Raw genomic sequence first — 25,543 nt, forward strand, 5'->3', positions numbered from 1 at the left:
AGAAAACAAACATCTTGCAGCTGGTAGCGTGAAAGCACAAGTCCATGCAGAACAGGTGAAGGAAAAGCATTGCACATGTCTGTGACTTATCCTGTGTCAGACAAGATCAGAATGTTGTCTGTAATTTTACACAGTGGATAAAGCCACACATAAAACTGGCATAGAGCCTTAGCTGCAGTAGGAAGGCAGCCTTTTATAAAACTAAGATGCTTTTTTTCTTTTTCAGGTGTGTGAGAAAGAGAAGTTACTGTCTGAAAGGAACCAGCTGAAAGCATGTATGGGAGAATTGTTAGATAACTTCTCATGTCTTTCCCAAGAAGTGTGTAGGGATATGCAGAGTCCTGAACAGATCCAAGCCCTGCATCGATATTTCCCTGTTCTCAGGCCTATGGATCTACCAACAGCCGCCAATATCAACCCTTCACCACCTGGAATAGAGCAAAACCTAGTGACATCCCAATGTGTTGCGGAAGGCATGCAGTGCTGCTCAGAGCAAGACTCAGTGCAGGTAGGGGCCCGCTGGCTACCTAACAACGTCTCAGAAAATTGTACAGCTGAAGGGCTTGATGGAGCTGAGCAAGGTACTTACTCAGAAAGAGAGCTCCCTCTAGAGCAGAGTAGCCAAACAGTGACTGTAGACTTCTGTCAGGAAATGACTGATAAATGTACAACAGATGAGCAGCCTAAGAAAGATTACACCTAGTGACTTTGTAACCTTACATTACACCTGGTCAGGTGTTCTTCAGTCAGCCAGTGACAGTATTCATTTGTTGTCTAGAAGAACATATTTGGTGCACACTACAGTGGTCTTAGCAGCAATACTGTTTTTAAGTATTCCCTCCTCTCTACAAGCAGGAGTTATCTTCACAATGGTGCTATCCCTTGCTCAGGCAGGGAACTAAACAGTGGCGACACTGTCTGTTTTTGTATGTTAATTTCATTCTTAACAGGGATGGACATAACACCTCTGAGGACCCAACTGCAGCTTTTTTCTCAGTGGCCCATGTCACAAAACCCTAACTCAGGAATTTCCTCTGAATGTTCAATTTTTCATTGAAGACAGCTTCTTTACACATCAAAGTTTTATAGCTAAACTGTACATATTATATATAATATATATATATATATATATAAAAATATATATATCCATATGCAAAAGTCCCTGCATGCCTCAACTCTTTCTCATTCTACAACTGGAAACTTTCATTTATATTGTATAAACAAGTTCCAACATTCCTTTTTGTCTTTGATGCTAGAACTAGTTCGGTAACTTGTTACAAGATTTTTTTTCTTGGTTCACAGTTCAGCAATATCATTTAGTTTGTACTTATTTATACAATTTTGATGTTGGAAGCTTATCTGAGATTTTTTATTATAGACAGGTTTTTGTTTGGGGCACAGCCATTTTGTGCCATTTGAGCAATGTGGATTTATTTTATTTTCTTGCAGATACTGTACAGTAATGGTCAACTTTGCCACTTGCACTGAGTTTCTGGTCAAACCTCTTTACATAATGAAGTTATGACTTCAGTATAACTTGAGTATATTGTATTCTTTGCTTTATAGTTGAAAAAATTATAAAGTTTTAGCTAATAGAAAAAAAAACACTCAGGAGATGATTATGTAGGAAGAACAATCTTGCCAAATGCTGAATTCACCATATAATATGTAAAAAGAAAATCAGTTTGAATATTTTTTATATTTCTTCTCTTTCCCCAACATAGTTTAAATGCTGTTAGTGATACTTTTGGACTCCTGTGTAGTAGGATATATTTTGCTCTTTAATTAAATATAAAAAGTGGGTCAGTCAAGCACATGTTCCTAAATGGGGTCCAAAGTCCTCAAAGTGCATTGAAGTAAATGGAAACACACTCATCAATTTAAATGAATTTTGGATGAAATTCCAAATTTGCACTCCTTCCCAGGCAAGTAGTGCCTACCAGTGCATTCAGTGGTTCTCAATCTGTTTATCATTGAGGTATGTATGTAACTCTCAATATGTTACATGGGCACGCAATATATATATATATTACCTATATGGCTTTGACGATGTCACATGAGCCACAGCTGTGTGCTGATTGGCCTGCAAGCAGGCCACAGGTTGAGAACCACTGATATAGTCCCCTTGGCCTTGATTTTAAGCACCCACCACTTTTACACAGGTGTTCCTCCATTTATTGCAGTGAACTTGCTCATGATTCTTGCCAGTGTGAGATCAGAATCAGGCCTATTGAAATCATCTGACTGTAAGGAAGACTTGGAAGATCATGCCCAAAAGGGAGACTTGTAGACGTTTGCTTACAGAAGTCAAATGACAAGCATCAGAGAGGTAGCTGTGTTAGTCTATATCGTCAAAAACAACAAGAAGTCCTGTGGCACCTTATAGACTAACAGATATTTTGGAGCATAAGCTTTCGTGGGCAAAGACCCTCCTCATCACAAGTCAAGTGAATGCTGTATCCCCTAACGTTGCTGATTTGGTTGCTTACTCTTTGAAGTGTTGCATTATAGAATCCTCTTATTCTATAGCATTGCCATCTGAATGAGTCAGCTTCCAAAAGAATGCTGTCTCAAAGGAGACTGCTCAGAAAATTGACTTAATTGTAACTATTGAATCTGTATCTCAAGTGATCAGGTGTGAGACAAGTGATGAATGGATCATGCTGTGATAGCATAGGACAACAGTTTTCCAAACATAACATCTATGTACAGCATAGACAGAAGAACATCATTCTAACATTTTTATTATTAAGTAGTAGTCGTAGTAGTAGTAGTAGTAGTAGTTGTAGTATCAGTATTAGTATTATTATAAGTGTATTGAATTTTATTTTGTGGTTCTTTGCCCTGTCTGTGCCAGGGTGTGTGGCTAGTACTGAGGCTTTAACCTGGACAACACCATTTGTGTTCTACAGGTTGACATTGTTCATTCTTGTTGCAAAATTGACCAGCTGGGCTCACCTGTTTGAGAAGCAGCTTTTCACAAGCACTAAGTGACAATAGGTTTTATTGTGATAATGTTTACACTAGAGGTGTGTCCTGGTGCTCTTTGGAGGCACTCAGTCACTCCGCATCTTTTTCCTGGAGGAGGCATCAGCTCCCTCTTTCTTCTATTTTTGTGTTTTGAGATTGTGCTCATGGACCGTAACGGGCTTGCCAGTCTAGCTTCTGCTCTCCTCTCCCACACAACGGTAGCCTAGCTACGGAGGAGGAGGGGCATATAGCATGTGCCATGTTTGTTGAAAATGTTTTCTCTGCATGTACAAAGAAATTAGCATATAATGTAGAATATGTGATTTTTTTAAAAATCATAATTTATGTTTAAATATTAATCGTTTCTGTGCAAAATCCTTATTTTTAAATGTTCAGAGCTCTCCAAAGGCCACAAGTTCCTAATTCACACCATTGAAGAAGGGGGCAAAGTCATCCTTTCTTTTAGAAGATAGAGATCTAAATGTATTTGGAACCCTTCCCACCACTCCCAGCCATTTTGTACAGGAAACTGTGCTAGAAGCTTTTTCAGGGGAATTAGATTTTCCTTTGAATTCGTTGAGGTTGCAGAGCAGCTCCGTGTTTTGTAGATAAGTCTTTTTTCTGTGAGGCCATAGTGAAAGCTAGAGTTTAAAACAAAATGTGAATCACATTATAGCATCATAGCTGGTTTTTGTCGACTGACAGTATTTTAAAGATGTTTCTGTTGCCTTTTATTTTATTTGTAAGTGACCTCCTGTATAGAAAGATACAATGTTTTATGAGTCTAAAACCAAGTTTTGAACTAGCTTCCTGACATGAAGATTTGTCCTGTAAATGACTCATGTGCAACTGGTACTTTTGACCTCATTCCAACGGTTAAAAACAAACAAAAAAAAGCCACCCATAGAACATATGCTGCAGCTCTCAGGATCGACCTGGCTCGCTCTGGTGCCAGGCCTCCTGATTTTCTTTTTCATGGGAACTGATATTTAAAACCACTGCTCAGAAAAGTCAGTGTCTCTTTCTCTCTCTCCATGATGTTTGATTTCGTTCTTTGCCATTAAAAGTGACTGGTTTGTCATTGCTTCTTTGATCTATATTTACACATGTATGTTTTTTGAGATTCTGAACCATGAGGCTCCCAAAACTGTTATTGGGTTAACTTTAAAGGAAAACATCTAGGAGAATTAGCTTCAGAGCTGGACACGGGTTGAAATAAACAGTCTGTAGAGAGATATTAAAACAGTTGACCAAAAATGCAATTTAAACAAAAAAAGTAAATGATAATATTTAGCCAATTGAGAGGTTTAAAGGACAAAAGACAACCTTTTTAAATAAGGGTCATGCAGTTATTCATAAAGAAAGCTGCAGTTTCTGGTCTCCAATGTATTGCTTTGAAAATTTGTGCTAGATAGGGCTGGTTTGCCATATTCAATGCTGCACCAGTATAGGATGAGTGTGAATTCTTGAACGTCTAACTTTGTCCAGTCTACATCTAGTTCTCCTTTTTATTTACCTTTGCTATACTTGTATTGCCAGAAAACCTCATTTCACTTAGGCTTATTATACGTGTGTCAAATGAGTACTACACTATATATTGTATTGTTTCTCTGCGTTATCTGGAGGTGCCTTGGAAGTAATTAAAGCTCATTAAAAGCTGATTCTGGAACAAAGAAGTAGCATAAAAAAATCAGCCACATTATCAGGACATCCCAATATTTATATTACAGACTTCCTACCACACGATGACTCAGGCGTCAGAGTTTGATGCTGCAGTATGAAACTATTATTTTATATATTGTATGTGTAATTTATTATATGTCTTTCTAAAGATATATGCTGCTTTTAAGATGCACTATATTTTTGGATATAATCCTTATATCTTTCCCCCAAGGAAGTAAAAAATGTGGTGGTGTAAAGGCAAACCACAGTGATTAGTATGCCAACTGCTATCTCTCTTCAAAAGGGAGAGTGGGAACTAGATAAAAGTAACTTTGTCAAACAGAATAACCGGCTGCTAAAGAAATTATTAATGCTGATAATATGGTTGTTATTCCTAACTTCCGCACTGTCAAGTCTTTCTTTTAAACAGCTTAAATAGAAATGCATATTTGTATAGATGTTTTTTTAATATTTAACCCTATGATTTCCAATTAAAGAGAACAAAACCTGTGTGCTAGAGTTGGCATAATGCTATAAGAGAACATATGACCCTTTAAGGAAAAGATGATGAAAACACTGTATTTCCAAAAGCAAACTCACATCCTCTCTGGTGTCCTATATTCCATTGCTGTTTATGTTAAAATATAAGTAAGTCTGGGATTGAAGAATAGAACTGTAGTGTATTGTACTATAAAGCATAGGAAATATTAGTCAGACCTACACAAGCTTGCATTCCAATCCACTTCAAGTCCTCCCTGAGTTCCTGGATTTAAATGAGAAGAAATCATTTCATCTCCAACAATCTGAAATACATTTTGTGATGGTTTGTCAGTAGGTTCTGTAGTCTACATTTTTGCATTATTTGTAATGTATATATTAGGTTCTGTCTACAGAAGGTTCAGTAAGAGCAATGGGGTTGAGGTAGCCAAGAGGATCCGCTGAGCATGGAATTCCTTATTTTCCCCTGAAATAAGTTGTAACTAGAAAGATTAACATAAAAAATTAATATTTTCTTGCCTTCTACAACATATATGTGTGTGTTCTCTGCCCATGAAGGTTGTATTGTAGTTTGTCTGTCCCAAGGTAATCCAAAATTTAGATTCATATGTATTCTCTGTGAGTGTGTGTGTGTGTGTGTGTGTGTGTGTGTGTGTGTGTTTTCACCTCTTTGTAATACATATTTGTAGATTTAGAATACTGCTTGGAATATTTCATGACGAGGCATCTGAGTTGATGCTGCAAAATGCAATATATATGCATGTACATGTGCATTCAAAAAATGTCTCTTTCTGTAAAAAATAATCCATCGTTGGTGGGCTATAGAATAATAAATTACTCTAGTGTAGAAAGTGTAATGGCATTATTTGCAATGACAAAGTATACAGTATTTTCCTACTCTCCACCAAGACAGGTGGCATTTATGTCAGATTAAAACTAATGATACTTTTTTTTTTTTTTTTTTTTTACTGTAATACATATATGACGCTGCCTTTGGGCAAATAAAATCCCTTTTCTGGCAGTGAGGAATCCTTTAAATACTATTTTTTAAACTGTGACATCCTAATTAGCCAAATCAAACCATGGGAAAAATGGGTAAATCTCATTATTATTCCAATTTTTGTTAAATTTACATGAAATAGCCCTTTATGTACGTGTAATCTGCCCACACAATTAAAAACACACATGCAGTGTGTTTGGGTTGATTACGGGCATGCAGGAAATGACTCAGAGAAAGTGAATGTAACAGAATTTGTCAGTATTTGATTTTGTTGGTTTCTTAGAACTGGAGATGGCTCCAAACCAAACTGGATCGCAGTATCATCTGACCTTTGGGAGTGTCCAGTAGGGGCCAAGCCAACAACTCTAAAGTTTATGGTGTGATGGGGGAGTAATTTCATTTTCTGGATTGTTGTTCTGTCTTGGACCCATCATACTTAGAACTCTGCATTTCACTGAAACAATGTTATCTTGCATTTGTAGTATACTTGATAGAATTATTCATGTGTAGATACTGTATTTGCTACTCATGCTCTGACCAGAAGTATCTAGATCCTTCAAACTAGCAGTAATTATACTAAACACTTTGGTGACCTTTGATGCTTGTAATTTATTAATTTCAAGCATTTCCTTTTGATTTCAAGGGTGGAATTTCCCTTAAAGTTTGTTCCAGAACCAGTTGGATACAAGTGCACCTCTAATATATGCCTTACAGATTTCAGAGGCCATATTCAAAACAGGGTTTTATCAGTGTATGCAAGGGGTACAACCCCTCTTCTCTTCCTCCACAGGTCAAACAGTATATGGACAGTTTTCACACATATCTACCTGTATAATCCTCTGTACCTCTCATAACTGGTCAATGACTGTAACAGGTTACATCAGGTGTTTTTCTACATACTTTTTACACAGATTCTATGCGATTAATGTAACTTAATTCAATGCATCATTTTATTGTACTAGTTCTTAAGCTTGTCTTTATTATTTTTTTCTAGGTGACTGTGGTTTCTTGTGATTTCTATTGTATAAATGAGATGGCTGTTGATGCTTATTCTCTGTTACTAAAAATTTTTACCTTTTTGAAAAAAAAGCATTGTTATGAACTAATGAATTTAAAACTTCATTTACTCATTGTAAATACAGTATTGTGCAAAACAAAAAAAACCTTTCCATTCATTTGAATTGCTAGTGTTAACTGAATTTTGTCTAGACACCATTTCTGTTGATGAAATAAAGACATATCATTATGTAGTGTATAACAATTTTTCTTGCCTCTGAAATTATCATATTTATTAATGCAAGAGTAATAGCCTAGTTTCTGGAGGATGTACGGAACACAGTTGGTTAATCTCTGACCACATACCAAAACCGTTGCTCATTTAGGCCCAACACAGCATGACTAGTTATCTGTGCCACAGGTAGGTGCCTTGCAGGACTGCCAGAGGTCTGTTTGTAGCATACAGAGCAACTCACATAACTATATCCCCGTAATACTGATTCAAGCTAGTTCTGCTTATCCTTCATTTTTCCTTCATTTTAGGCACTGTAATAGTTTTTAAATAAAGCCTAGAACAGTACAGAAATGTTTCTGTGGAAATACAAAACAAAGCCAAACTTTCAACCCAGAACAAAGCAGCAAAAAAAAAAAAACCAAAAAAATCCCTGTGGCATTTGCAACCCAAACAGTACAGCATTCTCCTAATGAGTAAAAAACTGGAAACGAGACTTGTTAGGATTGTTTGAGCAGAGAGGAATGCAAAAAAAAGAGTGTAAACAAACGCAAGTAAATTATATTGCTATAATAGTGTTAAGGTTGTGGTAACTCAGACAAGGAAGTTTACTGTAGTTATTTTTAAAGTCTGCAGGCTGCAAGCCCCCTATGACATTAAGATTGCCAGGGGCAGCAGACCACACTGTGAACTGCCTGCAATTCTGAATTAATCAGGGAGCCTGGGCCTGATCAGGACAACCTGTAAAGGCCCTCTCTCAGTTTGACTGAAGAAGAAGCTCAGTGCTTTGCTGAATCGTGGCCCAAGTGGGTGTGACTTAGCCAGGTCCGCTAGGAAATGCACGCTAATTCAGCCCACTTCCAAGGACGCCTCTGTTGCAGGAGGGCTCGTATAAAGCCTTTTTGCCTTTTTTTTTTTTTTTTTTAAAAGACAATAAAGTACACCACAGACTCCCTGGTGTGAGGTAAATGCCTCTGCCAGTGCAGCTGCTCCTGGAGATGGAACTTGCACTCACTTGCTTCTGTAGAAACCAGGCCTGTGATTTTTTTTTAAACAGTTGTGTTATCTTAAATAAAATCAGCCCCTCTCCTTCACAGAAAAAGAGTGCTAATACTAAGACAATGCTCCAGAGCCTAGCTGGAACGCACATCAGCGAAAGCCTCTTTTGGCTCAAGTTTGTCAGACGATACTCCATCGTTTCTATCTCCAGACAGCACGTATTCCTGGTCTGCAGTCAACCTTTGTTTATCCATCTGTATGAAGTCTCAGCACCTTCTTTAATGGACAGAGTTTTCAGTTTCATTTTTCACTTAAAAAAAAGAAACAAAACAACAAGCAATAGCTTAACCAAACAGTGTGTAACTGAGGCAATGACCCATCCTTGAGGAATGTGGATGGAAGTCATTAAAATCAGAATAAAACCACTATGCAACCTCAGTGATCAATTAATCTCTTTTTACACTTGGTGCTTTTTCGGGGTGAGGGGGTGCAGCTGTCAGAACCACAGAGACTTTGCATGATACCAGCCAACTAACTTGCCTAAAAACATGATTCTCCACTGGAACAAATGAAGCATTGATAACAAAGAAAAGACAAGAGTGTCGATGAATAATGACCAGGAGGAGCTGGTGACCACATGATCAGGGACAGTCACATGGATAGACTTGTTGAGAGTGCATTATTTTTAAGATCCATAGGCTGGAAGAGTGATTGTCTTGGGTCATGCACATGTTAGAATTCCAATCATCTAAAGCAGCTATTTCCTGTCAAACTGGTGTGGTTGTTTTCCTCATTTACAGTTACAGTAGGAACTGATGGAATGAAAAATGTAATTTTTATCATCCTGGGTGGATGTTTTTAAGTATCTCTCATTCCGCAAGCTGAAGAAGAATTCATAAGCTTCGCATGGAAAAAGTAATTAGCCAATGTGATGTTTTGTACTGTTTTCAACTGAGGGTGTTGGCAATGAGGAGACAGTGTCAGAGTGGCAATTAATCCTTAAAAGACCGGGCGCTTCGCTTTACCCCAGGAGGGGAGCAGTAGCATGGATTCTGATTTTTGTTAAAGCAGGAGAACTGCTTGGTGTCTTACTCTCATCTTTTCTTTTCACTAGCTGGTAGGTGCTGGGGCTGGGGCTATAACAGTCTCATTCAGAAGGCTTTCATATCTATTTAGCCGTTCTTTGCAGATGTCTTAGGGCTTACCAGTTCTTTGAAAATATAGATCTTCCATCTTTTAGATAAAAACACTACAAGCCTAAACAATAAGTTGTGCCTCCCAAATGTTCTCCAAGGATACGAGGCTATTTCTGCAATAACTGCACACACAAAGCAGCTGCTGTTTGGTGTATGTGAGCAAAATCTTAAAGTTTTTAAGCAGGTTATCAGCCCACAAATGGGAGTTGTTACATAGCTCTACATGTGCTGGCACAAAACTTAGTGGTGTATAAAGCAGGGGCTTTCTTCCATGAACTGCATCGTGTATTTTAGCTTCAGCAAAAAACGGAGAGGCTGCTTTTTTTTTTTTTCGCTTCCCACTGAGGAATGGTTCGTACACAATTCCTTGGTGTGTGTTTTGTCCCTGGAGTGGCATTATTTTTTCATGATAGATGATAGTTCTAGGAGCATGCTCTGAAAGATAATGAGAGAGAGAGTGAGAACAGTCTTCAAGGAGACAGAGGGCTTTGCTTTGTTAAACCACAATCATTAACCCAGGTTCCATCAAATTATAGTTGGAATATTTAAAAAAAAAGCTCTTTAAATTTTACTACATTTACATTCAGTGCTTTTTTGTTTGTTTGTTTGTTTAAATAAACAGCTAGCTCACTGCCCCGCCCCTGCAGCTGGGGCTACCAAGGTGCCAGTACTGAGTACTGGCCCATAGAAAGCACTGGTTACATTGCATTATGCAGTTGTGACAAAAAAGCCCCTATTGTATTTATATATAAAAAGCCAAGTTAATCACCGAAGTAATTCCTTTGAAATTAGTGGGGCCCAATCCTGCAGCTCTGGTGCTAGAAACATACAAGCAAATTAATACACAATATTTTGTAGCTTTGCTGGAGATGAATGAACAAAGATACACACTCAGGAGAGGTCCGGTTTCTAAAAATTAGCCAGATCTGTGTTAATATGCACATTTCTGAGACAGGAGATACCTGCCCATTAATTTCTTATTAGCTTACAATTTTCCCATTCTGAGCCTGCATTGTCTGTGACCCTCACTGGATGGCTAGTTTAGATGATCAAATAAACTTTAGAAGCTATAGGAGCATCAGCTGTCTTCATCACAAAGTACATTGGAGTGCTCCTGGGCAGAGTTCAGACTACCACATCTGAATAGTCCAGAGAATTCAAGAATTAGGACAGTCACATAGAAAGGAACTGCATGAAAAATAACAGCAAGAGCTGAAAGAGGACCACGGCCATAAAAAATTAACGTTTAAAGCTTTTGCAACATCCGAGTAGAACAGAGCATTTTCACTCCATTCCTCATTCCAGCACTATGTCTTGAGGGGACTCAGCTGTCACCTTCCAGGGTCTTCTGAATAGCAAACAGACCCATGTACGAGAGCTTATGTCAACTTAATTATATCTGTGTACATGCTACAGCCTTGCTCCCTGACAAGTGTAAGTGCCGCACAACACCAACATCGTGACTCTGCCTCCATGAGAGGGAGAGGGTTTATCTCAATGTAGGTAGGTCAGTGCAGTATCCCTGTAAGACACAGAGTTATTTACATCTGTTGGGCCTCATGCAGGTCAGTTTCCAAATGTCCAGCCTCTGCTCCAAGCTGGCCTGCTGCCCAGGCTTCCTGCACCATCTGCACTGCTGCCCCCTTCCCCACCAAGAGCACTGCAGCAAACCAGATCTCCCTGCCAGAAGCCAGTCTGCCCCTCAGGCTCTCCACTCCCTCCTTGGCTCCCTGCTCCCCAGTGGTAACAGAGCAACTGAGTGGACACCAGGTGCAGATCTCCCTGCCATGTGCCAGGCCACTCCACCAGGCTCTCAGTTCCACATGGGGTAATTACTGCAGTGGCTGTATGTCGGCCTAACGGAGTTTGACTGAAGTGTATGGTGTAGACTTGCCCTCAGCAACCAATAGGCTCAAGCTCAAATAGGGCATCTCTGCACTATAAATATGCCAAGCATTAACTCCTCTTGTCTTTCATACATTTCCTCATCATTCCTTCCATATTACCAGTCAGGAAGGCTAAAGGATCTTCCCCTTCTGCTTGTAATTGCTTGCAAGTAAATTTCCCCTCTCCCCCCTTCTTCACTGTGTCTAGGGAGAATTATAATACCTCATTTTCTGCTCCCCACCGAGAAATTTCGGGTCGCTCCTAGGCCATGGCAGCATGGGGAGTACTCTTGGGAGTAGCGCTCAGCTTTCTCCTCCTGAAACCCAGAGAGCTACAAGTGTCTGTCAGGCCTACTAAACCCAGAGATCCACAGGGAGCTCTGAGGTACTGAATGTGGGTCAGGCACAACATATTAAGTATCAACCCTCTAAGTAAACCACATTGTTAACAGGCCCAAGTGCCCTTTCTGTCTAGAAGCTACAAAACCCCTTTTTAGAATGATGTGAATCAATCACACTTTGATTGCCTTTCAGTGAAGGCAAGCACACAGCCCTCTCTGACACAGCCATGGGAAAAATTGCACTGATATCAGTAGGGCTCTTCATGAGAGCAAAGTTGCAGGCATGAATGGTTGCTTAGTAAGGATTCAAGCTTGAGTGAATCCTCCCTCACAAATGTAGTTGTATTGAAGTTTGTGGGTCACATGGCTTTGACTTCACTGTGATTACTTGCCCAAGGGAGAACTACTCATGTGAAGAAGACTTGCAGGATTCCATTGGCCCCTTAGTCACATGATGGCTTTAACCCCCCCCTTGATTAAAATGGGGCATTTTCTCCGTGTAACAGGGCAGATTGAACCCAGATAAACTAGGTATACTTTTTCCATGAGAGTCCTGGGGTTAAGATTGGACCCATAGCTGCATACTGATTGCCCTGCTGCAAAGCTTCTGTGGGAACTGGTGAAATTCCTCACTGCTGCTGTTCTGGAACCTCTGAGGCCCGTCATTCTTGTTGGTGTTGGCATCCACATGGATGACAGACTCCCTGAATCAGCTGGGGACTTCATGGTGGCCTTGAAACTATTCTAGCCTGTTGCAATCTCCCTCAGAAAACACGTCATGCTCTAGTTGTTGTGTTTGGGTCAGGTGAAGGCAACTGGAAATTATACCTGTGTTATGGACTGACTATTCATGCTCTCTCAACTTTGTGACTGTAGTACTTCTCTGCTGTCAGAATAAAGGGCCTGTTTTGGTGGTCTAGTTGTCAAGGGTAATGGAACCAAAGGGTTTTCAGTGAGTTCTGAGGGAAAATGGTTCTCCAGTGGTTCACTCTGTCTACAGGATATTTTAACAATCTTTTGATCTCCCCTTCTGCTGTGTCTCCTTTATGTCCTCCCCAGAGTCACTCGTATGGCTTGCTTTGCTTTTTGAATCACCTCTGACAAATGAAATGACTGGGTGCTCATGATGAAAGTCTTGGGTAAGAGCATCAAAAAGATTTTTAGATTTCTTAGGCCATGGCTGTGCACAAAGCAAAGGAATGGCTCTGAGCCTCTTCCGAATTTCAGACTGGAGTTCTTAAGACAGCTTGACTAAGCCAGACTGGATACTCAGTAGCTAGTCTGAGTCCCACATTCGGTGATGAAATTTATTGTTTTGCAAATATAATCTTTAAAATGCATGAGGACAGAGCTGTGTCCCAGGCGGCAAACTCAGTTTAGGACAGTATTGCTTAGAGTGGATGTTGAAGAACTTTGTGCTAGATCTGAGTTGAGGGTCCAATTTTTTCCTGACTGGAAAGGGCCATTTGAGAAGAACTAGGTCCACCACGCATAGAAATGAACACCTCTCAAGAAGGGCATTGCTTTGAAGGAAGCAGTGATATGTAGCCTTTTGTAAAGAAATCATCGCTTGATCAGGGTTTGCTCCGCCATCCAGTCTTCAATTTTTGAAAAAGAATGAGGTGAAAGTTATGGGGAGACGATTCACACCACAGCTAGATGCTGCTGGCCTCCTTGACCCTTTCCAGTCTGTGTGGAAACTTGTGTTTGGCCAGGAGACTGTGCTGATTCTACAGGTCAGTCATCTGGTAATGGATCAAATCAAGCATCTGTGATGATATGGTTAAAACTACCAGCTGCTTTCAATATGGTTGATCACGGGTTGGTGTTGACTCCCAAGCCTGAGCAGCAGTGGATGGCATCGATTCTTTTGTAAATTCAAACTTTTATCTGCGAGAGAGACTAGGCAGTAGTTGTGGGCAATTGCTTTGCTTCTCGTAGGAAGCTCCAATATGGGGTGCTGCAGGATTCTATGAGTAATGAGGGCAATGGTAGGATTAACCAGCAGGAAACTGTGATGGTTTCAGACGCAGATAATAATCAGTGCAGCTCTGTCTCATCCAATGGATGTTGCTGAGTGCCTTAATGGAAATCTAGTAGAGAGTATGGTGTAGACAGGAAAAAGCTATCTGAGACCTAGTCCAGGCAAGATAGACGTGGTGGTGATAGTTGGGGAAATTATCAGAAAAGACAGAAGAGATCGTCTCAACCCCTGCTTTGTCTGAGAGTGTTCCCCTGCAATGCAGAGTACAGTAGGATATTTCTGGCTGTTTAAATTACTTCTTTGGAAAATGTATTTAGATTTTGTGCTGCATAGGTTTGTCAGGTTTTGCATAACTATTATTTTTATTCAAAGTGTTTATTAAACAAGGAGAAATAAACTATCTTTGTCCTTAATTTAAATTTTTAAAATGTTTTCATTTTTGTTGCCATAAAATTAAGATCAAATAACTAGTCCTCCCAGTGCTCCTGATGGGGAAACAGGTAAAGAGTTCCAATTTAAAAAAATCTAAAACCTATTGTATGGTAAAACTCCAATTGATGTGTCCAGGAGCACAGGGCCATTTGGCCAATGCTAAGTACTTTTGCCAATCCCACCTGTAATGTATGGGGTTTGGGAGCCATTAGAAACTTTATGATATAGCCTTTTCAATTTCCTAGGGCAATATTTTTGTTGCATTAGAAGAGGCTCACTGTTCTTCATCAACTCTTTTAGCGGTACTTGTACCAAATTGCCTTTGCTGCAATAGTGATCAAATTGTATGTAATAGCATGTCTGGCTTGGAATCTCATAGATACATTGTGGGCGGGAAGTGACAGATCAGCTGGAGTGTGTGTGTGTGTGTGTGCGTGCATGCAAATTTCAAAATGCAAGTGGCATTTCCACAGATAATGTTCCATGAAGGGTGTTTACCATAGACACTGATGTGCTGTACAATATGTGCTGCTTTCAAGAACATTGAGATTGTTTGTTTAGTTTTGCAAGCTGACTATATTTCTTTGGAAGATCTGATCCCAAAGGTAAGACATCTCCAGAGATTGTCATGCCCAGTATTTAAGAATGGCAGACAAGGCTGTCATTAATGTTCATTAAGATGTTCCTTAAATTCTGTTCTGCTTTCACTATTCACCTTTTAAATAATCCCATTCTATTATATTCAAGTATTTATGCTGCACTTATCAATACTATCTGAATGTCTTCCAGCAGTGCTTTAAGGACTATCATCTGTCACATTATGTTTGTTCGCTCATCCTCTCTCAGTGGGGGAAACATGCAGTGGAGTGTCCTGTTTTGGTAAGGACTTGCGTGGTTTTTTAGCAATTTGTCTGTTGCTATGTATTTATAGTGCAGCATCGAAGCAGATTGTACTTGTCATGGGAGTTTTTATCGTTAGTTCCTGGGGGAGTGCGTTTCAGAGAGACTGGCCACTGAGAAAGTTCTGACTCCTGCATAGATGAGCTTTACCATTATCTTCAAGAGTCCCTCTGTGCCAGAGGAGCATAGCTGTTGACAATATCTTCTTTCTGGAACAAACTTCAAGTTTTCAGCTATTCTGGGTCCAGGCCATGGAGCTCCTTGAAGATAAGGACCCAGACCTCGAAATTGATTCAAAATTCTGTGGCGAGTCTCTGTAGGGTGCAGAAGGCAGCTGTGATTTGCATGTAATAGTGTGTTCCCAAGGAGGAAAGAGACCTCTGGCTCTAAGAAGACATAGAAAATCAACAAGATGGATGCTGAGCTGTCTGTCCAAACTATACTGGAATCAACAAAGGGGAAAATAGTGATACTGCATTTAAGAGAATGAGATTTTTCTTCTGTATGTTACTTGCTGATTGTCTATATGTTACAGACATCAAGACACAATGTAAACTGGTGAATACAAAAGGTAATAGGCTGAATAATGTATAAATACATTATCTGATTTTTTAAGCAGGGTTCAGGCATTTATATTAAGGAATAGCAGGGAAATGGAATGACAGGGCCCAGTGTTCTGCAAAGTAAGCCTGTTCTCTTTTAAAATCATTTTTCCCCTTCTTCAAGCCAGAGTCTAACGGTCTGCAAATCTGTATTTACTGGAATAGTCCCCGCAAAATTGACGCCCTTCCCCCACTCATGCCAGTGATCCTGACCAGGCGTTTGCAACTGCTGAGCTTAAGTTATTTGAAACGTCAACTTTGTGGGCATCTGGCTCCAAACTTCAATCACTTGTTGAAATTGAAAGTACAGCAAACCCTTGATTTTACAGACCCCGATTTGGCTGACTTTGAGAACAGTGGTCTCCCCCTCTGTTGTTCCCAAAGTCTGGTGGGGTCCATAAAATGACTCCCTGCCCACCCACCAAAAACCGACTTACTGCTGCCACAGCCTGGAGGAGCCACCACCTCCTCCTCCACTGGAGCCACCATATGCTCCTCCCACCAGAAGTGGGGTGTGTGCCTGGGCAGACTGGCGCTCGCGTATGACTCCACCCTGGTGGGCGGAGTGCCTGGCAGCTCCTCCAGGCTGCGTGGTGGCCTCCAGAGCTGCATGTGGTGGGATCCAGTGGCTTCTCCAGCCGCAGGAGCTCTGGCGATGACAGCGCAGAACACTGCGAGCCAGGACTGGTGGCTGTGAACAAACTTTATGGGACTGCAGGAAACTTGGCCATACCTGTCATAAGTGGTCATCCGGCCAACCAAAATCATGCTGGATTATGGAGCTTGCTGGATGAGAGAGTTCTGGGTTAGGCAGGTACAACCTGTACAGCAAAAACTACTCCATCCAGTCAAAATTTTACATTTTTTATACAGACTTAATAATCTAATGGAGAAAACGGCCTAACCCAAAATCACAGTCTGAGAGAAATCCTGTCCCTGGAAGCTGAGGGGAGCTTTCCCATTGATTTCAGTGGAGCCAGTAGCTTAATTCCTTGGATTGTGTGGAGCCATGGAGTGGAATGAACCTCTACTAGGGTTCAGCGAAATCCCTTAACAATCAGGTGGGGGGGTTGTGTAAATATAAACAAAATCTCAGGGATCAAAGCCACTAAAGTGATAAATGATCTGTGGCTGGCGATGTTCACTTTGGAGCCAAAAGACCTTCCAGTTTAAAAAGGGAGATGGTTTGGTTTGAAACCTCCAGAGACCACTAGGTTTGTATAGGAAATAAATGTGTCCTTTTCTTTCCAATCCCTTTGCCATGTAACAATTAATGGCTCTGTCCCTCCACTTAGATAAGGCCAGGCCAAGCGGGCCCACAATGGCAGAGCTATAGGGGGATCAACAGCGACAATAGCCCTGGGGCCTAGCAACTCAAGAGGGCCCAGAGCTCCTGACCACAGCTGCTACTGCTCTGGACCCTTTAAATCACTGCTAGAATGCTGCACACTCCAGGCAATGCTGAGGGCTCGGGGGCAGGGAGGGGTGCAACCCCGTCTGGATGGCACTGAGGACTGGCTGCCCCAGCCCCACCCCTTCTGCCTGAGGCACTGCCCCTTCTGGGGTCATGGGGCAGCCACCCACCACACCTTGTCCAGCAGCCCAACAAGGCTGTCAGTCATTTGTTACTGTAGGTGAACAACTCCCCAGCCACAGCTTGGCCATCACAAGTCCTGGCTTAAAGTTCAGCTGCCCTCCAAAGAGCAGTACCTCAGACTAGGGGCTATTGAGAGCAGGCCACCTGATCCTACTTACCATGGACATTCTGCGTCCCATGGCAGAAGAGGGCGGTGGGGTGATAGGAGGGCTGCTCTCTTCTCGGCATTTGGCTTCAGAGCTGGAGCCATTCCTGGAGTCAGAGCTCTCAGAATCACTGGCCAGCTGGTTCTCGGACATCACCCTGGAGAGGAAGCTGGCCTTGCGATTGCCCTGATAGTGCCCGCTGTCTGGAGAGTCACCACGATCATCCCCGTAGTCTTTGCAGCTGCCTACCCGGCTGTGTTTGCGGAGCATGTTGCGGAGGCCTGGTGGGATCTCTGGTGGAACAGCACTGGTAGGAGTCTTGGCCAGCTGCATGGAGTTCCTGGACAGCTCTGGGACGTGCTGGTCGCTCCCAGGGCAGGTCTCAATGCCTTGCTGGGGTGACTTGTGGGTCTCCTCTCTGCTGGAGGAAGGGTGTTGAGGTGGCTGTCCCAGGTTCTGGTTGGGGAGCTGTCTGTGGTGCTGCTCCCTTTCCTGAGGGTGCTCCGGGTGCTTGTGGATACGAGGGGCCTGTCCATGGTGCTGCTCGCTCCTAGGCCTGTCTGTGCCGCACCAGCGCGGCTCAGCCCCCATCCCTACCGCCTGCTGGCCGTGATCGGCCTGGGTCTGGAGCACTTTGTACCCTTGTGCTGGGGGCAGATAGACAGGCAGCCCGCCCTGCTGGGTGGGCAAAAGTTTATAGCTGCTGTGGGGGGAGGAATTTCTCATAATGCAAACTTGCTGCACCACTGAGTTCTTCTTCAAGTTGCAAATGCTCATCTCCTCTGCCACCACTGCCTCCGTTCTCTGCCTCTCATGCAGGGTGATCTTTATTTTCTTTAGCCCCAGGTGGATAATCTCTAAGATGTTCAGGAACAGGGAGACAGCTGCTATGCTGTGCATGAACATCATAAAGATGGTCTTCTCTGTGGGTCTGGACACAAAACAATCCACCGTGTTAGGGCAGGGGGACCGAGTGCATTTGTAAAGGGGATCCATTTGAAGCCCGTATAAAACATACTGACCAATCATAAAGCCCACTTCCACCACTGAGCGGGTTAAGATATGCAGGATGTAGGTGCGTAATAGGGACCCTCTCAAGGGCGCCTTGTTCACTTTCTTTTGCTCTTCTAACTTTCTCAGCTCCCTTTCCATCCTCTTATGCTCCTCCAGGATGGGCTCCAGCTCTTCCAGCTGGGCTCGGAGAAGGGCTTTCTTCTTCTGCCTCTCTTTCTCAAGGGCCCGAAGTCTGTAAAGTGCGTGTCCCATGTAGACGAGGGATGGGGAAGAGACAAAGATGATCTGTAGCACCCAGTATCTGATCAGAGAGATGGGGAAGGCTTTATCATAACAGACATTGTTGCAACCAGGTTGCTCCGTGTTACAAATGAACTCTGATTGCTCATCATCCCAGACATCTTCAGCAGCCACTCCCAGTACCAGCATCCGGAATATGAACAGGATAGTGAGCCAGATTTTGCCCACGATGGTGGAGTGGATGTGCACTTCCTCGAGGATGCTGCCCAACAAGTTCCAATCCCCCATCATCAGTGGCTCATGTCTGAAAGAGATAAAATCCCATGTCATTAAAGCTTCCCACAGCAAGCTGGATTTCAACAGGAACTGAAGCTTTTCAGCTAGTTTCAATAACAGTGTTTCAGGTTGCCTTACAACATACTCCGAAGGGAGGAAATTTGAAAAGTTTGTGAGTTTTCCAATCAATAGCTCGTTAACACTCACACAAAATTAAAACCATATTAAGGAGGTGGGGGAGAGCTGCAAAAGTAAGCTCATACTACGCCCTTAGCGGCTGATTTCGGGGACAGACTTTGATGCTGTTTCCTCACTGGCTTACATCATTGCCTTACTATTATTTTAGCAGTTGATTTTACTAGATTCACTCAGTTTCAGTGGTAGTGACTCTGCCTTTGGCTTGGAACAGGAGACAGCTATTACAGCAAGTTTTCAAGAGAAAAGTCAAGCAGGCAAACAAAGCCCATTGAATGTACTTTGAAAATAAGCCTGACATGAGACTTTTATTGCTAAAAACCTTACACCTGTTACAGAGCCTTTCATCCTACAGCTTCCGGCCAACTATGGCACGACCCTGAATTTTCAATGTAGGCACCATCCCTGCAAACATTTGAGGACATTTCTAACTTTGCACCTTGGTGTAGTCTCATTCAGTTCAACAGGCATTCTCATGTACCAAGAGTTTAGAAGAGGGAGGGATTTTATTAGGGCAAACTCCTAGTGAAGGCAATGCGGCTTTGGTTTGAACACAAATTTTAGGATTTGTGAGTGTCTTTATTGATAAAATGGGAAACCCAACTGACTAGTGTACAGGTGTTTTTTTTTTTTTTGATCAATGACTGTAGAAAAAGCCATTTAGTTAGCTGAAGTCCAAAGTATTTTGTGCTCTTTACCAAGCAAGACCCAGATTCTGCAGAATAAGCCCTTGGTGTCCAGGGCAACTCAGGTTACAGAGATTCTGTGGGAGCTTTCAAAATTTATTTAAAAATAGTACAAGCTCCCAGACCAGTAATGCAAGTGAGTGGGTGTACGTGTTTCTCTCTCTCTCTCTCTCTCTCTCTCTCTCTCTCTCTGTTTGACCATGGCTCCATGAGCAGCTCTTCCTGGCAAAAGCAGGCTTTTGATGGAAAAAAAAGCATCTACATGGCAAATACATTTTGTTGTCAGGTTGTTGACAAACCCCAGCGCATCTGCTGGCAGTGTAATACCACTCCCTGTGCAGGTATAACACATCTTTCAACAATAGTCTGTAGGCATTACGGTCATGTAGGATGCGTCCACACTAGCACTCCACTTTCCAAAGAGGTATGCAAATGAAGTAAATTGGAAATGCAAATGGGGTATAAATTTCCATATTGGCACCACATTTGCATATTCATATTTCGGAAGAGCTTCTTTTGAAAGACGAAAGCCAGTGTAGACGCTTCTCTTTCGAACGTAAACCCAGCTTCGAAAGAATCCTTCTTCCCTTTATTTAATGGGAAGATGGATTCTTTCGAAGATGGGTTTACTTTTGAAAGAGCAGCATCTACACTGGTTTTCGTCTTTCAAAAGATGCTCTTTTGAAATAAAAATATGCAAATGAGGTGCCAATATGGAAATTTATAGTCCATTTGCATTTTCGATTTACCCCTTTTGCATACCTCTTTCAAAAGAGGAATGCAAGTGTAAATGCACCTTTAGATGCTCTGGGGCCCTTTTGTCAACAGAGCGAGCTTCTGGTTCACTGGGCAGCCCTGTTTTCAGAGCTTCTGGTCAGCTGCTCTGTCAAGAGAGGGCCGGGCAGTCACAACCAAAGCCTACATTGCTTCTTTATGATAAGAGGAAGCTGCATACTGAATTTGATGGTTCTAGCTCTTATCATTTAGGGCTTCATCTGTACAGGCAGCCTCTGTCGACAGAGGTAACTGTCAATAGAGAAACCATACCAATACCTCCGTCAACAGAGTCCATCCATGCATCAAAGTGGCTCACAATAGAAAGCCACTTTGTTGATAGAACAGGCCTCATAATCCTGGAAGGCAGGCATGCAGGGAGGGAAAGCCCTTCCTGGAACATAGCCTCTGTGTGCCCATAAAGGTGCCCTCCACCCCCAACCCATGCGCCCTGCCCATGCTGAGGCTTGCCTTGCCTACCTCTTGCAGGGAAAGCAAAGCTGTTGCAGGGCTCCTTACTGTTTGTGACAGACACTGCTCTTTCCAAACCACTCCCTACTTTACTGACCCCTCACCCCTCCTGGCACCCAAACCCTGTGACCCCACACACTCCCCAACTCTCCCCCCCCGCACCCGACTCCCACCCTTTCCGACTGCGTCTCTGCCAGAACAGCCCCCCCCGGGCACTTCAGACAAGCTCCTGCTGGCCCTGCCCCTGGCCATCATTGGGCCCTATGACCACATCTGGGGGGATGACCCCAAGAGATAGTCTGCAGAGCAGGCCCCCAATGACACAGTGACACCACTGCACTCACACCCACCTCGGATGACTAGGAGGAGCTGGTGGCACCCCACCAGCTCTGATTGGTGGAACTGGCTGGTCCTGGGGCAAGGGGGTGACCAACAATGGACACAGAATGTCAGGATGCACAAGGACATGTTCCTGGAACTGTGCACTTAGTTCATCCCTGCCCTGAGACGTGACAAAGCCAACATGTGGCTGGACATCCCATGGAGAAGAGGGTCGTGGTCACTCCCAAGTGCTACCGCTCTGTGGGTCACCAATTCAGCATTGGGAAGTCCACCATCAGGGCCATCGTGATGCAGGTAAGGAAACCATCTGGCCACAGGTTGTGCACAGCAGGAGGGGAGAAGTGGGGGAGACAGGAGGTAGTGGGGGATGGGGAACAGGGCCATGGGGGGACTGGGGAAGAGGGAGGGGGATTGGCAGAGGGGACAGGTGGTGGAGGGAAGATGAGGCGGGGAGGGTATGGGTGCAGAAGGGGGCTGAGGGACATGGGGCTTGCGGAAGCCCAGGGGTCCCATCCCTCCTAGATCCTCATGGCTGTGTGTCTGGTCTCCCCTGCCCACAGGTGGTGTGAGCCATACATGTCATCCTGCTGCAGAGGTTGGTGCAGATTGCTGACATGGACACCCTTGTCACCAGCTTCGACTGCATCAGCTTCCCCCACTGTTGCAGGGTGCTGCCCCCAGAACACAGCACTGGCCAATACCTTATTAGAAAGGGCTACCACTCCATGGTGATGCAGGCCTTGGTGGACCACCTAGGACAATTCCTCACCATCTATGTCAGGTAATTGGGCTGGAGCCACAACATTAGGATGTTCCAGAACTCCAGCCTGTTCTGGCAGATGGAGGTGGGCATCTGAAATTGGCCATTGGGACACGCAAATGCCTCTGTGCATCATCAGGGATGCAGCCTACCCCCTCCTCCTGAGGCCCTACTATATTGCACCTGGACCCCACCCAGGAACAATTCAATGCCAGGTTGATATGGGCACCGAACCTTGTTGAGCTCACCTTCGGGCACCTGAAGGGGATGTCTCAGTGCCTCCTGAACTGGTTGGACATGGGGGAGGGGAACGTTCCCCACATCCTGGCCTCCTGTGACACCCTCCATAAATTGGTGGAAAGGAAGGGGGGGCACTTTCTGCAGGGGTGGGGGCTGGAGGGCAGCAGCCCCTACAAACAGGCGGGTGCTGTGCTTTGCTGTCCGGCGCATTCTGAGGGGGGTCCACATACAGGAGGCACTGTGGGAGCACCTCGCCCATTGCCCCTGATTCAGCAGTCCCACCAGTCCCACGAGGGTTGTGTTCCCACACCCGCTCGCATAACTCAAATCTCACATAGCGGCTTTTCTCCCCAAGGGAAGGCAGGTTCTGCAGCTGGGGAAGCAGCAGGAGCACCTGGAGCTCCTTTTGAAATGTAAGTCCTGGGGTTGGGGCAGGGGCAGTTGGGGACGGTTAAGCCTTGCAGTTGGCTGGGGGCCGCACAGGGAGCAGTGGGATGGTGGAGTTGAGGCGGAGCCACACGGAGTTGATTTGGAGCTGGGCACGGGGGGCAGGGGGTGAGCCGGAGCTGTGTGGCCTTGTGGAGGGTGAGCTGGAGCTATGCACAGGGAGGGATGAGCTGGAGCCACACACTGGGGGGGGAGGGGTGTTTGAACCAGGACCAAGCGGGCGGGTGTTTGTACCAGGGCCACATAGGGCGGATGTTTGAATTGGGGGTCAGATGGGAGGGTGTTTGGACTGGGGCCATGCGGGACTGGGGGTGTTGAGCTAGGGCCATGGGGAGCGGGATTTCAAGTTGCACTTAACTCGCATTAATGCAAGCGAAGTACAAGGCAAAATCGTGTGTTTTGAGAGTTTATTGTAACCCCTCCCCAGGTCACCTCTGGGGGCCACGCTGTGCCTACAGCCTTTCCAACCCCCCGCCATCGTCACCACTCCCATCCACCCACACCGCCCCCTACCTGGACCCAAGAGGAAGCAGGTCTTAAAACAGTTGTAAAACAACCAAAGCTTTACAACAAAAACCGAACCCATTTGCCAAACGATGGGTAACCGTGAATGACCTAAACCAACTAACTGTATACAAGTAAAAATTTCTATATGTACTATGTAGGCCTGTGAACTATATAGGTAACTATGGGGAGCTCTGAACTGGGAGGGGGCTTTGGACAGAGAGGGGGGGGCACTATCCTGGGGGGGTGGACGCCTTGGAGCCATGCCAGTCACAGGTTCCCCGTCTGCCTCAGGTCGGGGCCTGCCTCAAGGCTGGGTCAGGGCCGGGAGCATGGGGAGATGGAGTGGGAGGACAGCCGTGGGGTTGGGCTCAGTAGGGGGGCCAGAAGGAGTGAGGAGACCTGGCAGGGGTGTGGGTGTGGGCTACCACCACTTCCCACTGCAGGGCCTGTAACAGCACCTGGGGGTGCGGGCTCAGGGGCAGCAGGGGAGCCATCGGCTGTGGGGGTTGGTGGCAGTGACAGGGCCACAGGATACCAGGCCATGGGCCAGCCAGGCCCCAACCAGGCCATGAGATGGGACTGGGACGAGGACAGGGCAATGGTCAACATGCCGTGGCTGGAGGCAGGGTCGGAGGTCGGGACGTCCTGTGGCTCTGGGGATGATCCTGGGTCTGAGGTTATGGCATCGCTTGTGGGGACCATCTCCCAGCCTGGTGCCCCATCATTGCCCCCCAGCATGCGATGCAGGGCATAGTGGCGGGGGCAGGAGTGCACCCTTGCTCCCGTATAGCACTGAGCATCCCTGGCCTGCATGTAACCCTGGCGCAGCTCCTCGATTTTTGCACACACATGTTGGAAGATGCATGCTGGATGCCTGCACTGCAATGGGGCTCTGGCTATGCAGCCATAGCCAGGGGCATTCTGGCACTCAGTTCTGGGATCCAGGACAAGTGGCGCATCCTCCCAGAGGGCTAGCAGGTCCCAGGCCTCAGCTCTGGACCAGGATGAGCTCTGCTTGTGGGTCCCACTGCTCGGTTCCTGGGATGGCTCATGGGGCTCCTGGAAGGGGTCAGGGTGGTCCCAGGCAGCGTGTGCCATATTTGTACCTGCTGGGACATGGGACTGAGCATGTGCTGCCAGCATGTGGTCACTCCCCCAGCTTCCTACAAGGGGCTAGTTGGAGCCCTGCTTTAAGGGTGGATGGAAGCAGAGCCCACAGAGCCCCGCTGGCTGTGGAGAGGGCATCTCCCAGCTCTGGCTGCTGGCCACTTTGGAGGACCTGCTCTCTTGACGCTACTGTCTACATGGGCGCTCTGTCAAAACAATACAGTCAACAGAGGCGTTATACCTGAACAGGGAGAGGTATAATGCTGCTGACAGAGGAGCTGAGTTCTGTCAGAGTGCTTTAGCTATGTAGACACTTGGGCTGTTCTGTTGCCAGAAGAGCCCCTCTGTCGTAGACACAGCCTAGCAGGAGTTCTTGGTCAAACGGACAAACTCTCTAGATTTTAAGGGAGTTCTGTTAAACTGAGTATATTACTATATAACTTCAGAATCCTCAGAAATCTGGGGAAAGAAATGATTTGGCAAATTCTAAAACTTCTACTAGAAAGGTTACGTCACAGCTTTTTCTAATGGGCAATGTGTTACCTATTTTTCAAACCTGGCAAATACAATGCATAGTGTATGAACTGAACAACAATGCCAAATGAGCGAACACCCCATAGAAATCAGTGGATTAAATTAAATCATAGAACAGCCAGCAGCAAAGAGGGGGATCCAGTGATACACTGAATCATAAGCTTTTACTTCAAAGGCATTCAAGAGCCTGTGTCTTTCTTATTGGTGTTGCTGATTCATTGGATTTTGTTACTGCACCGCTTTCCAATGAAAAGTGATTCACCCTATGGAAGGTGCAAGAGTACGAGTGAGATAGCTCATGTAACATTTGGTGGGTTGCAAAAGCTTGAACGAAGTAAGGCTTATTGAAGTCAGCAGGATTTGGATCAGTAGTATCCTTTAGCTGACAGAAGGTCAAAGCGTAGAGAACGACAAGAAGTCCTGTGGTACCTTATAGACCAATAGATATTTTGGAGCATAAGCTGTTGTAGGCAAAGGCCTGCTTGCTCCAAAATATAGTAGTCTATAAG

The 25,543-nt window shown here is 44.4% G+C and overlaps 2 protein-coding genes across 7 annotated transcripts in view; one reads left to right on the forward strand and one right to left on the reverse strand.

The window, feature by feature from the left end:
- BACH2 (BACH transcriptional regulator 2) overlaps positions 1-7,370 on the forward strand; it is a 306,097-nt gene extending 298,727 nt beyond the window's left edge. For all 6 annotated transcript variants that reach the window (XM_074990881.1, XM_074990876.1, XM_074990875.1 and 3 more), the window contains one exon: positions 227-7,370. In XM_074990881.1, the coding sequence (XP_074846982.1) occupies positions 227-703 (477 nt within the window). In that variant the 3' untranslated portion in view covers positions 704-7,370. The remainder of the gene's footprint in view (positions 1-226) is intronic.
- A 5,454-nt stretch (positions 7,371-12,824) lies between these two features.
- GJA10 (gap junction protein alpha 10) lies at positions 12,825-18,983 on the reverse strand. Its single transcript, XM_074989128.1, has 2 exons — positions 17,454-18,983; positions 12,825-12,914 (listed from the first exon to the last, which is right to left on the reverse strand). The coding sequence occupies exons 1-2, from the start codon at positions 18,981-18,983 to the stop codon at positions 12,825-12,827; spliced, it is 1,620 nt and encodes a 539-aa protein (XP_074845229.1).
- Between the last annotated feature and the right edge of the window lie 6,560 nt (positions 18,984-25,543).

This window comes from Carettochelys insculpta, chromosome 3, assembly GCF_033958435.1.
Source record: "Carettochelys insculpta isolate YL-2023 chromosome 3, ASM3395843v1, whole genome shotgun sequence".
Lineage (NCBI taxonomy): Eukaryota > Metazoa > Chordata > Testudines > Carettochelyidae > Carettochelys > Carettochelys insculpta.